Source organism: Cheilinus undulatus, linkage group 11 (assembly GCF_018320785.1).
Source record: "Cheilinus undulatus linkage group 11, ASM1832078v1, whole genome shotgun sequence".
Lineage (NCBI taxonomy): Eukaryota > Metazoa > Chordata > Actinopteri > Labriformes > Labridae > Cheilinus > Cheilinus undulatus.
In genome coordinates, this window is record NC_054875.1 from 12,156,619 (window position 1) to 12,172,599 (window position 15,981).

General features: G+C 39.3%; 1 protein-coding gene across 2 annotated transcripts in view; it reads right to left on the minus strand.

The window, feature by feature from the left end:
- lamb2 (laminin, beta 2 (laminin S)) overlaps window positions 1-15,981 on the minus strand; it is a 73,553-nt gene that overhangs the window by 24,731 nt on the left and 32,841 nt on the right. For both annotated transcript variants that reach the window (XM_041798592.1, XM_041798590.1), the window contains exons 5-12: window positions 13,483-13,556; window positions 13,164-13,352; window positions 11,477-11,540; window positions 5,873-6,075; window positions 5,663-5,783; window positions 5,173-5,361; window positions 3,848-4,027; window positions 871-983 (exon numbers count right to left, since the gene is read on the minus strand). In XM_041798592.1, coding sequence (XP_041654526.1) covers window positions 871-983; window positions 3,848-4,027; window positions 5,173-5,361; window positions 5,663-5,783; window positions 5,873-6,075; window positions 11,477-11,540; window positions 13,164-13,352; window positions 13,483-13,556 — 1,133 coding nt within the window. The remainder of the gene's footprint in view (window positions 1-870; window positions 984-3,847; window positions 4,028-5,172; window positions 5,362-5,662; window positions 5,784-5,872; window positions 6,076-11,476; window positions 11,541-13,163; window positions 13,353-13,482; window positions 13,557-15,981) is intronic.

Consider the following 15,981-nt stretch of genomic DNA (forward strand, 5'->3'; position numbering starts at 1 on the left):
ATTTGGTCAATTTATGTTCTGCTGAATTTTTGTATAAAACTCCATCATACATTCAGCCAAAGAAAAACTGGACTGTGCCCATTTTCCTTTGCTATTATATCAGACTTGATGCTATTTCTGGAGAGTTAAAGAGCAAAACTCTAAGGTAGTAAATCACGTTAACTTGTACTCTCTCATTACACAGCTTATTTGATGCTTAAGTAGACACTTTGTTTAATCACTACAATTACAGAAAGGTGCAATTCCAGAGACTTTCTCAGTTCTACCCAATGTTGACATGACACTGTGCTACTAAAACGAGGCTTATCAGAGGACAGGCTCCGCTTTCGGAGCAGGTCCAGGCCCCTGACCATTTTAGGCCGGCTGTAACCCACACCTATCGGACAAGCCTCAAATCCCCAGACTAAAATTAGACCTGGTGCCAAGGCAGGAGCTTACATTCCTGCCCACGCTATTCCTGGCTAAGTAAGTTTGGGACAAGAGGCTGAATTATAACAGGAAACTGATCATCAGCAGAGTGCGGGGAAAATATGAGTATGAAACAAGAGAGTGAGGTTAGGTGATTGAGATGTAAATAAAAGGAAAGTAACTGAAATGTTTTGTGATTCAGTGAACTTAGCTCTAGTGGTTGCATTTTGTCTTATTTGTATCTTGCTTAGTTTCAAACATCGGCAAAAAAGTAAAATGGGTGCTCACAAATGAAAAAAAATGATAGAAAAAGGGAGGATGTTTTATGAGTGGGTATGAATAATAGGTAAAATGAGGTCAGAAAAGTTTTTTGAAGTTTTTTTTTGTTGTCAAAGAGTGAGCTGTAAAATAAGATGGATGAGAAAGAAATGGAACTGCTAGATGTTTCAGGTGCTATCTTACCAAACACTGGTCGCAGCTGCGTCCAGTGACGAGACGCTTGCAGAAGCAGTCTCCACTGACCGGGTCACACTGGGAGTTACCTGACACTGTTCCTCTGTGATCACATCGGCAAGCTGGTGACACACAGAATAAAGCAACATGGATAAGATTTCTCAAAAATAGATAAATCGTTACTGAGGAGTACGTTTAGATTTTTGAAAAAATCTGTGGTTTAAAGACTTTGTTGTTCTTACATGCGTGCTAATGCTCTGAAAATCTCTAAAGAGCACTTTCCTTCAATTTACAAACACTTCTGATCAGCAGGGAAAGAAGTTTTTAAAATGTTAGCTAGCTCATCTAAGTCTCTTTCACTAGTGCTAAAGTTCCCTTAATAAGAAATAGCAAGGTTGTTAGGACTACAAGCTAAATGCAGACTGAAAGAAATACCTGCAGATTTCATTTGGGGCTTGTAGGACGCTACAAGTAATCTCAGACAGGATCTATGTGAGTAGTCATAGCCAGTATGTTCACATGTAGATGGAAGAAGTTAAATTATTTTTCTAGTTAGAATAAAACAGGACTTTTAAATTGCATTTAAACACATTAGACTGACTGAAATCATACTAATGGAATTTCACTAAGGCTGGCCACATGATACAAGAATTTGAAGGCGACTTTTAGCCAGATTTGCACCCTCTGTAGGCTGGGGAGCATATAACGAGTCGAGGCTCATCAAGAACGGTTATTTGTTAGAATAATCCTCATATGTGTGGTGTCTACACAATTATTTCAATACATCCAATTGCAACCGTGCCTCCCTAACATCAAATCACAAATAGAAAACAACTTTGATTTATACAATTCTAAGTCAGACTGCCTCCCACAGAACACCCAAAATGACCAATGAAAGTGAGCAGAAAGCTAATGTCACCAACTGGATGTTGTGTACTATTGCAGTTCACATAGATAATAAAAATAAAACTTTACCTTTGTTACAGCCAGGATTTCATCATTACTCCTTTCATTGTTTTTTAAATTTAAGAAACTGTAACACACACTGGGTAAGCCAGGTGAGAATTGTACTTGTCCTCCATGTTTGTTTTTCCTCTTAAGTCACGTTTTATCAAACAAAATTCTATGAGATCTTGTGTATTGGGAATACTCACAGAGAGACCACATCCCTGCAGATAGCAGGGATGTGGTCTCACTGTCTGGCCGAGTCTTCTTGTGTATGTGCTCAGAGGTTGTAAGATAAAAAAAATCCCTTAATACTGTCGTTTTGTCTCTGGTCTCTCATGTTTTTATATTTTCTGATTTAGAGATCATCTAGGGTGTGGCCAGCCTAAGTTGGATTAAAACACCTAGAAAATGTGGTTGGAGATCAATTTATTCTTGCATGTATACACCTCAATCGGAGCAGACTGGATTAGGTGTTCTGCTCCACAGTCTACATGCTGAGCTTTGACCCATAATTGGAACAGCATAGTGACAGATGACAATGCAACTCCCTAGTGTAACAGGAGCTGCAGTCATCTGACTTTGGTTCACACTGTAACCTAGAGGTCTGGTTTCATCTCATTTGCATCAAAAGTTAAGTACCTAAGAAATGCACAGAGCAGTAGAGTTTTCCGCATTTTCACCATTAAACATACAACTGGATAGCCACCTGCTAACTTATTGTCAAGTTTGATAGGAAGGTCTGCAGTGACTAGCCAAAAAGGGGCATATTGCCACCTACAGTTGCTAGAAAAAGTATGTGAACCCTTTGAGATTTCTTGGATTTCTGCATAAATTGGTCATCAAATGTGTTCTGAACTTCATCTAATTCACAACAACAGACAAACACAGTCTGCTCAAACTAATACCGTACAAAAATGGTATGTTTTCTTGTTTTTATTGATCAAACCATTTAAACATTCACAGTGCAGGGTGGAAAAAGTATGTGAACCCCTAGGCTAATGACTTCTCCAAGAACTAACTGGAGCCAGGAGTCAGCCAACCTGGAGTCCAATCAATGTGATGAGATTGGATGTGTTGGTTAAAGCTGTCCTGCCCCATAAAAAACACACACCAGTTTTGAATTTCCTGTTCTCAAGAAGCATTGCCTGATGTGAACCATGCCTGGCACTAAAGAGCTCTCAGAACACCTACGATCAAGAATCGTTGACTTGCATGAAGCTGGAAAGGGTTACAAAAGTATCTCTAAAAGTCTTGATGTTCATGTGTCCACGGTAAGACAGAATTTTATCAAAACATTTTACAGGAAAACTTAAGACCATCTGTTCACCAACTGAAGCTCAACAGAGGATGGGTGATGCAACAGGACAACAACCCAAAGCATAGAAGTAAATCAACAACAGAATGGCTTCAACGGAAGAAAATACGCCTTCTGGAGTGGCCCAGTCAGAGTCCTGACCTCAACTCGATTGCTGTGGCATGACCTCAAGAGAGCAATGCACACCAGACATCCGAATAATATTGCTGAACTGAAACAGTTTTGTAAAGAGGAATGGTCCAAAATTCCTCCTGACCGTTGTGCAGGTCTGATCTGCAACTACAGGAATGTTTGATTGAAGTTATTGCTGCCAACGGAGGGTCAACCAGTTATTAGCCTAGGGGTTCAAATACTTTTTCCACCCTGCACTGTGAATGTTTACATGTTTTGTTCAATAAAAACATGAAAACATCATTTTTTGTGCAGTATTAGTTTAAGCAGACTGTGTTTGTCTATTGTTGTGAATTAGATGAAGATCGGAACACATTTGATGACCAATTTATGCAGAAATCCAAGAAATCTCAAAGGGTTCACATACTTTTTCTAGTGACTGTATGTTAAGCAGAGGTGGACATACTCCCACCAATAAATGGATTCTCCCACTGTGCATAAATGCTTGGACAAGGACAGTTTCTAATCAAGATGCAATTTTGCCTTACTGTTCATGGAAACATACAGATTTTCTTCAGTGTTTGTGTTAGTCTTCACCGGGACTATACTCACGTTGGCATCCTTGAGGACTGTCAGCACTCAGGCCGAAGTAGCCGGTTTTACACTTGTCACACCTTGGCCCCTCCACATTTGCTTTGCAGCGGCACTGACCTCCCACCATGCTGAGGGAAGGGTCTGTGTGGCTGTCGCACATTCCTCCATTCTCTGAACCATCGGGGTCACAGTCACAGGCTGTGGGAGGACAGGGACGTTTGTTATATTAGGTGTGGAGTTTAGCCTAGCTGATACATTCCTGTCTGGTTTCATACGACATAAGGTTTATGTACAGCCAGGGCATCTAATTTGATTAAGATAATGGAGCAAAATACAAGGACAAAACTAAATGTTACTGAAACATGCAGAATCATCACACACATTATAAGCATTTTCATCTAAAACTTTCAAGCCATTTTTTATACTACAGATTGGCATGTGGTGTGGGTATTATTTCTCATAAACTCTATGCTTCAAAAATTATAATCAGTCCACATCGTGTTCGTGGGTCATCTTGGATGAGTTGAATGTTGTTCCCGATGCTCATACTCAGGCTCAATGTTTGATAACGAACTGCAGGGATGCAGTTGGGCCAAAATCTTGCTGAATTTGTGTAGTCAGGATGCCTTAACTTGTAGATAGTTTTTCCCTAAATGTTTTGTATATTCTATGATATCATGGATGTTAACAGGCTAAAAGCTTCAAACGTCAATTTAACAAAATCAGAAATGTTTCATCAGCCCATTAACAGATTTTTTGTGTACTTTACTCACTCTTGGGCAAACTGGGAGCATTAAAATAATCATTCATTTGATTTAAGTGGCTTCTAAATTCAATTAACACATGTTGGCTGTACTAACAACTTTCACTGGATAACTTGAACACAATTTAGTTTCAAAAAATGAGACTTTTGAGCCAAGTTTGGGATTTTTACAAGTAATCTTGTTTCTATGATTCATGAGATAAGCAATGAAAATTAAACTGCCATGGCCTTTAGAGAAATTAAAACCTTAGAAAGTTAAATAACACAAAATCTACAACATGTGTTTTATGGTGTGGAAATTAGATGAGACTGATTTACTGTACTGATACGCTAAAGGTAGTAATCACACATCTGGCATGTCAAATTGAAATTACAAAAGTTCTCGGGGTGAAAAGTGGGTCAAATCAGTCAAACAAAAATCACTAACGTTTTGCTGTTGCCCCTTTTCCCTCTTTTAATATTTTTATTTCAATGTCTGCCTCCCCATAGGAACACAAGTTATCACCAGATTCTTTCAAAGAGATGCCAGCTGTAGGTATGTGGGGAGATTTACTCAGAGGGGACACAAACAAACACTCACCTATGCAGACCCGAGGGTCCCTGATGTCCCTGGAAGGGTCTTTGTAGTAGAAAGGTTTGCACGTCTCACAGTTGCGTCCCATGGTGTTGTGCTGACAGTCGTCACAGACTCCTCCACTGACATTTCCCATGGCCAAATACACTGCCATGTCAAAGTGGCACATGCTCGAGTGGCTATTGCAATTACACTCTGGAAAATAAGAAAGTTTTCATTCATTTCCAACACCTTTCATTTGACAAAGTAAAAGTCTTGTTGCATGGCTACAACTTGCTTCTTTAAACCATCAAAAACAAATAGGTAGAGCCATAATACAATGAAAATCAGGAGAAAAATTATGCAGCAGAAGTTAAAAATTAGACAAATTTAGATTTGCATCAGTGGAAGCAACCCTTCAGTGGTGCTAGTGCATGTTGTCTGCATTGGATTATCAATCAATAATAGTTTTTGCATGGCTCTTAATGTCTCCTTATCTCCAATCCGCTGCACTCACTCTTGCAGGCGTTGGTGTTGCGTCCCTCTGCCGGCCTCCACGGCAGGTCATTGTGAAAGTCATCACACTGCTCACAGTTCAAACCCTTGGTGTTATGGTTGCACACACACCTGCCATGAACCTTAAAAAGTGATGGGTTAAAAGGTGATAAATTAAAAGGTTTGAAGAAGTGAAAGGAGGAAAATTACTGGAAAATGTCTCATCACTCACCATTCCCTCAATATCATCCCTGATGCCTTCTATAGGGGCGCACTCGGAGGCGTGGCCATAGCAGAAGCAGTTTCCACGTACGACCATCTCATATATGGCGTAGTAATACTTCTCTTTTATTTCAGCTCTGGGGTCCAGCAGGTTGTCTCCCAGCGTGTGAAGTTTGGTGAAGTTCACTCTTAAGTTGGTGATCTTTAGCTGGTCTGTTAGCAAGAGAACACAGAGAAAAACATGTCAGGCAGGCATATTTTGGCTTCTTATTACCCTGATGCTGGCTTAATATTAAAACTGTCTTGTTATTAACGGTGGAAGTCATTTGGTGGATGATATGATTAAAGTTACAGCTACGACAACCACAACCATGACAGCCTCGAGAATGTAAAAATGTCTTCCCCAGTGCAGCTTTCATCATGAAGAATAAGTGACTGAATCTGACTTTTTATGCCTGTTTTTGCAGGTTGCAAACATGTTAACTTTTGCCGGAAAAATTAGCATTTTATTATGGATGTTATTGTGGCTTCAGAGGATTTTGCAGCAAGCCTCAAGAGGAAACTCAATACCCTGCAGTATTTTGCAACTCAGCATTGGCTCCATGTTTCAACTCCAGAGGCATCCTGTCTCTATCCTCTCAAACTTTTTTAAGTGAACTTTGAGAGAGAAAGATAGCACCCCTCCAGAGAGATTTGTCAGTCTTTCCACCTTTCCAATCTGCCAGAATAGCAGCGGACACAATATCTCCCATTGATAAACTTCAGTTGTTCAGTGGAACAACCAATCATAAACACCCACTCACATGTCCAGCTTGTTCATCATCATCTAAACACACCTAAGCTTGTTTTAATGAAACATGAATTTCCAGATATTTGTGTTGCTGCAGTGGAAACTCAACAAACAGAAGGGTTTTTTGTACATCTGCATTGGCTTCACACTGGAGGTTGCCACTTCACAAAAGCCTATTTTCTCAACCAAAAGGAGGAAGTCAAGGTCGGTGGAGCACAACTGAGCCAAGAGCGTGGCTAAGGATTATGGGTGAAAAACAACTAATGATCCAAAATGGTCTGAGGATTAGTTAGATCTCTGAATTTAAAAGTAACTTGGGATAACACTGAGCTGGGCTGTAGCAGTGCAAGGATGTTTATGTCCAACAAATTATTTCAACAGATTGGAAAACTAATATTACTTTTTGAGAACCATGCTGGCATGTCTGATGAAAACATCAAGACAAAACCTGCAATCATTTGTCTTTTATCTAAACTAGAGCTGGGCAATTAATTGAAAAATAATTGAAACCGACATTAAGAGCCTCTAACAGACGTAAACCTGCCATGTCAATTATTTCACTTTTTATTCTTTTCTTGATAAATTTTCTAGGTAAAACGTGCAATTAATCATGATTATTATTTTTGCCATAATCTCCCAGCCCTAATCTAAACTGACTAGCACCATACTAAAAAACATAATTGGATGCTGTTAATAGATGCACCATTTTAAATATCTCAGTCTAAATATGAGAAAAACAGGGACTCATTAAACAGTTGCCCAGGGAACATACCAACAAATCAGGCAGCATGGTTTCCTGCTGAAATATAAAATTCAATTATTTTGGAGGTTATCCAAAATGAATCAATTTTAACCTCCCAAAATCCAGCATCCTCAAATGAGGACATTACATTTGGGTTCACTGCATCATTACAATTTTTTTTCTTCACTTAGACCCATTGGCTTCATTCGTGGACACTTCGTCTGCCATCTTGTGGTCACAAAATCACATTACAATAACCAGTGTACATTCAAGATGGCCTGCATTCAAACCAAATCCTCTACAGCAGATCATGACATAGAACTGATCAAGGAACACAAACCCTTTGTGATTGAACTTTGTTTATTTACGCTTGGAAATGTTTGTAGTTAGATATGGTATGCAAATTTGACAACAGTAAATATCAGCTGTACGAAGATACCACAGCGCTAAACAGCAAGTACTCAGTTAAGTGCATCAGTACTTTTTACGAGCATAGAAATAAGGAAATAAGGCTTGGGGAGATTTTGGATAAAACCAACATTCTACAAGTAAAAGCGAAAATAAAAGCCTACTGCATGTAGTACAAAAAATACCTGAATTTACCTGGTTTATTTGTGTGTGGACATAAACAACTGTGTGACCCTGACTTTATCCTGCTATTTCCCTGCTAGCCCACTAGTATTTCCCACCTCTCCACTGACAGACAGGGAAACTCTAGAAAAACATCCTGCTGTGAGGGACAAGTGTGAACGGGCAAGTCAGGAAATTTTTTAGGGTCAGCTACCCTGAAATGATGCATGTTTGAAAAGGGCTTACATCTACATGCCTTCATGCTGACACTGTTTGCAGCTGTAGCTTCCAAAGAAACATGAACAAAATGCCCTGATAGAACTAACTATAAGGTACAAGTGAGACAACATCCATTTGCTATGTGGGTTCAGCTCGATGCCTTTCAGATTCATTTCCAGAAAAAGGAAAATCCAAAAATGATAGATAATAATGGAATATTGTGCTGAAGAGGTTGCTCCCACATCCTGCCTCTTAATCCTCTCAAACTGTTTCAAAAGCATTTCAGTCAGGGAGAAAGATAACACCCCTCCAGAGAGATTCTACGTCTTTTCACCTTTTCAATCTTCCGGAATAGCAGTGGACACAACATCCTCCGCTGATACAGTCCAGCTGTTCAGTAGTCGTCTTCAACCAATCACTAACACCCACTCACATGTTCATCATCTGTGTCTGTTTCAGTGGAAACATGAATCACCATTTGTGTGGTTTATTGGAAGCTTTTCCCCTTTAACCACATGGACATTTTAACCATTTTCTTTAAAAAGGGACTGGCAAATTGTCCCAGGACTCATATCTCCTAAAACATACAAGGTATTTATACCAATACTTACGGCTTTACCTGAAAGCTTCGCAAGAGACTTGGTTTCTTGTACAGAAACAGATCTAACAATCACTAACAGAGTAACTTTTCCTGAAAATTTTGCTCAGATTGCCAAAAACGTACATTTTACCATGTCCACTCTGAGTTCTAACAGTTTGAATACCAAAAAAGGTTCTCAGACCTGCAGTTATTACAGGAACTGGAATGTTAAGTTAAATTCCCTTTGGTCAGATTGTACTTTTTCTAAACTGGATTTCCAATAACATGTATTCTCTGATGATGCATATTATAATTAAAGGCTTTACCAGTCAAATGTTTATGTTCAGTTGGTTTAGTTTAAAGTTGGGTCACTAAAACTAGTAAACGTCTGCAAAGTGGCAGAGTAAATGCAAACACCAGCTTGAGCCTAAAAGGCTAAACTCAGGCAAAAAAGGACCAAATCCTCATTAAATGGCACAGACAAATTTAGGATTTAAATCTGGAGGGCTGGTTTAGCTCAGTTGTCATTGCAGGTTGCAGGCTCAACTCTTGCTCCTCCTTACGGAAGATAATTCCCCCATCTTTCCACACATTTCCTGGCATTTCAATAAGGCAAAAAGCCCCAAATCAATCAAACAAGAAAGATAAATGTTGAATTGCTGTCTCACAAAAGCTGACAGTGAATACGAATTATTCAGCTGTGAGGGGTCGGGGGTCTTCATGTGCACCACTAACAGTGAGATATGTAGCAGAAGAACATGACATCCTCTGCTGCACTGGAAACCAAGCTTAGGTTTCTGGTAACAGCTCTCATGTCCTGCCAGTCTAAACAAGAGGGCCAGGACAGTGAGGCTGTGTGGGAGTCAAACAGCTGCTTTTCACATCTCTCCATGTTCTCCCCACAGCAGGCCCATGTTTCACACCCCAGAGAGAGAGCCTGCTCCAGTCTGTAATGTGTCACAGAGATAACAAGAGCCGAGTGTGTCATCTGGAGTTTGATTTATGGAGACAAATGTGAGTATGAGCTGCAAAGGAAAGATAGAAATAAATGGCAATAATACTTAACTGTTAATAACTCAATTTTACGCATCTGTCCCTTTAAATCACCCAACAATTCTGTGGACACACTTTCCAACAATGCCCAATAGGCCTTACTTACTACAATTTGCACAGGCTTGGCTCAGACTTCCTTTAAAGACCCGGGAAAACTTGTACATGCTACACAATGCTATAATTTCACTATCAACACTAGGAAATGAACCAATATATGCTAGACTTTTTTGTCCCCAGTCAAAATGACCGGCAGTCCTCAAGAATTCCGGCCATTTAGAACAACTACTGGACATTTGCTTTAACATTATTTTGCTGCATTAACAGCAGCAAAATGCATAAATCTCTCTCTTATTTTTTCGTGTAAGTGGTTTAAAGTATCAAAATGAAAGCTGCGCGCTTTTCCTTACACACGCAGTCAGTTACACAATATACGCCCACATTAAACTCATAAACAACAACAGTTAGCTTCACATTAGCACCGTTAGCCTATGAGGTTCATAGTTGAATTAGACTCCTCCGAATCGAATCATCGAATCACCCACTATTCCGGGTCACCCCTAGTAATGAGCGTGTCTTTGGACTGCGGAAGGAAGCCAGAGGACTTGGACAGAACCCACATAATCATGTGGAATATGTAAATACTCCAGAAAAGCCAGAGACAAACCAGTGACCTTCTTATTGTAAAGCAATAGCTCATAATGTTTGAACCAGACTGACATGACAGATACGGCAAACCTCTGTTTTTTTCTGTAGTGAGACTACCTGCACTTTCTCACAATGCTTTTTTTCTAAACTCTTGTAACTTGCAAAGTTGCTCTTTAACAACCACATCAGTCATTTCAACTATTTTATAGGCTGAGTCAGAGCAAAATAGGTTTAAATTTGGAAATGTTTTTTAAAGAACTACATTACTTTGTAAAAAACAAACAAACAAACAAACAAAAAAAAACCTAACAAGCTTTGTCAAATAAGTGGAAGAAAGTCAAGAACACAATCCTGTCCAACACTCCTGATTCCTTGTCATCTCCCTCTTTCCTTGTCCCTTGCCTGTTTTAAAGCATGCAGAGAGAAAAATAGGCTGCACTGCTCTGCATTGCTTGCACCCTGTCAGGATACTATAAAAGTGTAATCAAGCTCATTTTGTTGCTGACCATTCCCTGAGTTGTGTGCAGTTGGGACATGCTGTATGAGAGGAAACATATTTCATTTCATATGAAATGAATGAGGATACAACTTTTCTGGGTAGAAAAAGTCTTAAAAATGTCATTATTTTCATCTGCAGTTCCTAGGCAGATGAATAACAACAGTAGAACACAGATCAAACCAGTCATCTACATGCATAAATTAATCCAACTATCAATGCTGATGTCACAGTCAGCAGGCAACAGCAAACATAGCAGTTACAACCAAAGTTATGGCAGCCATCCAAGATGCCAGCACCCATTAACAGCTGTAGACTACATCCATAGGTCCTGTTTGTGTTTTTACACCAGATACTTTTGTGAGTCATAACATAACAGATCGCAAAGTTAAATTTTCTGTAGGATTAAGGAAGTTCTCAAGATTTTCTGGACATCAACGGACTGATGACTGGATATATCTTAATTATTTACATCTCACTGTATCATTATTCTGCTGTTGAAGATGAAATGTGACCTACTCTGGATGCTTGGGCTGTATGGATCCTCTATCCTGATGGCTGGATCCAACACTCTGTAGATGACCTACGAGAGGACAAACATATTATTCATATTCATTATACTTTAAAATATATAAGTTATGACATAAGAACAATAAACAACATGAGACTGAATCAGACTTCTTGCCTTGTGAGGCATTCAGTGTTTGCACCAAGGATTTTTATTGTTTTTTATACTTGAGCTAGAATTACAGGAAAACTTTGGTTCATAACCTTTTTCAAATTTGCTTTCAGTCGATCAACTTTGATTGAGAAGGATTACAAAAGGTCATGTGACATATTCAGTGAGCCATGGTGGAGGAATACTTTGAGTGCATGGGAAATGCACCTAAGTTACTTCTGTAAAGCTATAAGAAAATATTAAAGTCCTTATCCCAGATGGGGTTGCACGGTGGTGCAGGGATTAGCACTGCATCACAGCAAAAAGGTTCCGAGTTTGAAGCCTTTCAGTGTGGAGTTTGCATGTTCTCCTTGTGCATACAGGTTCTCTTTGGGTGCTCCAGCTTCCTCCCACATTCCAAAAAAATGCAAGTTAGGTGAACTGGTGACTTTAAACTGGCTGTAGTGTGAGCGTGCCTTGTTGTCTGTCTCTACATGTCAGTGCTTTGATTAACTGGTGACCAGTTCAGGGTGGGATATGCTCTGGCTCCCTCAGACCCCCAACTGGATAAGCGGTGAAAATAGATGGACTATCCTACATGTTAAAAAATGAATGGAGACTTGGCACTCAAAGTCTATGAAATGCAGACAGACTTATTTTTTAAAAGATCTGGCCAAATGATTATCCAGATTGTGATTTTTATGACTAATAGGAATTCAAACAAAGATGATTTGCTTCAGTAGACTGACTCATGCTGCAGCTGCACAACAGGCTGTTATGGCTCCCTCTTAATCCTTTTGTGTAAGTCCATCTGATATCCACTGAGTTCATTTTTCAGATAATATGCTCCTAATGGTTTTCATTAGAGTCTGATTACATTTCTGAAAGGAACCTTGGCTCTCCAAATCTTATGTGCATTATTTTGTAACTTTCCTTCCCATTGAAAATCCTTTTCTTTCAGAACAAGACCCTTCATTGAGCATGATCTGCTTAAATAAAAAGGATCAAACTTTACCAAGGTCTATCTCTAGCTTGTATAATAACCTCATAGAATAACCAATGGAGAAACTGACTTTTGGTGGATTTGCATGGGAGGTTACAAGCTGCAGATTTATGCAGCCATACTACTTACAAAACTTTAGTACCACTTCATCATTTTGATCATTTAATATGTATAAATTCAAACAAGGTTCATAAATGCTCTATATACTCTTAGTTTACACATGTCAATGTAATTACAGATCATTAATCTGAAATTTTGCAGCTTTTAGTTTTGAAACCAAGCTAATCTATCAACAGAGATAATATACATATAAGTATTATCGGCATAGAAAAAACATGGATTTCTCACAATTTTTTTCAGGATGAAGCCACAAAGGTCTGGATGGCCACAGCCTTCGGAAAGCAAGGATAACCATGTAATTTGGTATATAATGATTTATGTTTCAATTTTAGATATTTTTCTACTAGAATACTAGTATAATCATTTTCATGCAACTGCTTTGAATGGTCACTTAACTTACAGTATTTCATTAATAAAACCCTCACCTCTCCCTCTGTTGAAGGCTCAATGTCAGAGTAGCGTGATTCACAGATGACATCATTAATGTTGCGTAAAGGACCCTGGGGCACTCCGGGAAAGGTGGTAGAGCAGTCATGGGAGAAGTAGCGATAGATATGCCAGGTTCGACCGAAATCTGCAGATCGTTCAATCAGCATGGCAGCTGGACGGAAAGTCTGCAAAAGAAGACATATACGTAAAAATATAAGATTTAACAGAACAATTATTCTAGTCAAATGCAAGCGGAGCTGCAAGATACATGTTCAGACAGACAATAAATCAATGATGACAAGAGTTTATGCTCACCTTGAAAGTCATGACAAGGTGAGTGAAATGAAACTCTGCTTCCAGGTCCAGCTGGACAAAAACATCTGACTTTCCTGTTAGAAAACAGAGATAGAAGTTTTTATGCCGCCATCATTACAATAAGTTTGTATCATTTAATCAAAAAAAAACTTCCTCTAATTTTACAGTTTTGTCATAATTATCTTAATTGAAAATGAAAGGGAGCAATAAAGGCGAGATGTGTGGAATGACATCAGAGTAGTGCTTATGGAGTGGCATAGAAAAGAGATCAGTGGAAGAAGAAATTTAGAGTGTATGCTTCAAGAGCTTTAACACATCCTGCAGAACACCAGATCTGGTGTTCAGATCTGGTCCTCAGTAAAGAGCACCTTTAGTGAGGGTCACCTCCTCATTAGAGCCAAGGAGACTTTCCCAATTCTGCAAACTTATACATAAAAGCAGCAACACATTAATTATTTAAAATTAGAACTTTACACTACTACAAAAATTATGTCTAAACTGGTTATTAAGTTTTCCCACAAAAGAGCTACTTCCTTCACACAAAAAAGCAGGAAAAGCATTCACAGCAGTGCCTACCATTTAGGTCAGGACCATGGTAATTTTCTGAGCTGTATAGGTAAAAAAAACTTCCCTTGGCAAATGAAAAGATAGATTTCCATCTGAAATACTTGCTCCTCTGCTAATACTGAATGTGTGTGAATTGGGGATGAAGTGAATGCTCTTGTAGACAATATGCAGTCTTTGGTAGATGCCATGGCTGCGGTTGCCAAACTAAACTTAAAGGGAAATGGGTTCAGCAAAGAGAACTGATTCCCAATATACATGTAGGCCTATGCTATGGTTTCTAAAGGATGATTTAGCAGAGAGCTGTCATTCAGCACCTTAATTTAGCGTGACCCCACAGTTTATTGTGTGTCCACATGTATCTGTGTAGTTGTCATTGATGAATTCACCACTTGTGACAAAAAAAGATGCCCATTCACCTCACAGTGAATCAACTGCACTACTGAACCACAGCTGGGAAAATAAATATGGATATCGCATGTTATAGACAACACGCCGAACCTTTCTGATAAACAGTGATCTGCTTCTGTAAGCTGTTACTCTGATCAGTGACGCTGCAGACCCTAGGTCATTCTCACAGGTGCTATGCACAGGAGCAATGGTAAATACAATGTGCATATAATGTAGCATTTGGTTAGGGCTGTGTTCAAACACTTTGGTTAGATATGGATCATGCAGGATTAAAAGATCCTCTTAGAGAGCTTCTACAAGTAGCATGGGTAAACTCATTACTATATTTCTGTTAAAGGTCACATATTATGCAAAATACACTTTTTCTGACCTTTCTAGCAAAAATATGTAACCCCTGTCCTGTCCACAATCCTCCCAAGAATCAGTGAGAATAAAAGGAACTTGACCCTCTCAGTCACCAAAGTTGCCCAACCTGGGCTTAGACCAAGATTTTGCTGGATGTTAAATGTCCAACAACCAGGCTAAGCAAAGAAAATGTGGTGCATTTATGGTCTCAGGTGAAGCATTGAGCCCTTGTTAATTTTAGCTTTCCTTACTGAGAGTGATAAGAGTAATATTGCTTCATATCATTGACTCGACTTTTATATAAGAGTAGAACAGCAAACGCCTCGAAATATGGTGAGAAAACTTCTACAATTAATCAAAAAGAGTTTAGAAAGGGAATGAGCAAAGAAGGCATGCAGAGGAGGGTAAAAGGAGAAGGAAATGGAGAGAGAGAGAAATGGAAAGTAAAGGATGAAAATTCAGAGTGTAACTGAGCTTTGCTGACAGTGAGAGGTTTACTGGGATAATCAAACCGACTTAGAAGTATGGAAATAGCACACACTGAAGCAGAATGCACCTGTTCCACATTGGCTGCCAGTGCCTCAAAATGTCATCATGTTTGAAAGCAATCCAGTGAAATTTCCTTTCAAATTATAACTTGCACACAATCCATCCACTGTTGTCCTTATTAAATGGGCCCACTGTGCCACCACCATCATGGAAATGCCATAGAGATGCCTTGGAGGAGCAGTAGCAACCCAAAATAAAAATAGTCACGATACTTCCTGTCCCTCTTCTCCTTCTGTTCCTCTCTGATCTATTCTGGGTCACTTCTGTCATAAACAGCTCTGCATTAAGTAACACAGCTCCCAAACAGCTCTAATGAGTCTAGTGTCCCACTGGCATCTCTGCACAGAGCTCTGCAGTCCTTCACTGTCTTTGTTTATTTAAATGGCTCTGTTAAATATGTCTTTACTACTGTGTCCCACTGCCTGAAGTACTCACTCAACTTCTGCTTGATTTTTCCATTAGAGCTTTTACTTTTCTCCCCTCCCTGTCATCCCCGTCTCTCTCTCCTTCTGTTAGGATGCCAGAGCAGAGCATACTCTGTTATTAAGCCCATCTGTAGCTGGTCAGGGGTTGTTGGCCACAGCTAGTGTGTATGTGTGAGAGTAAGAGTGAGTGTGTTTGTCATTTTGT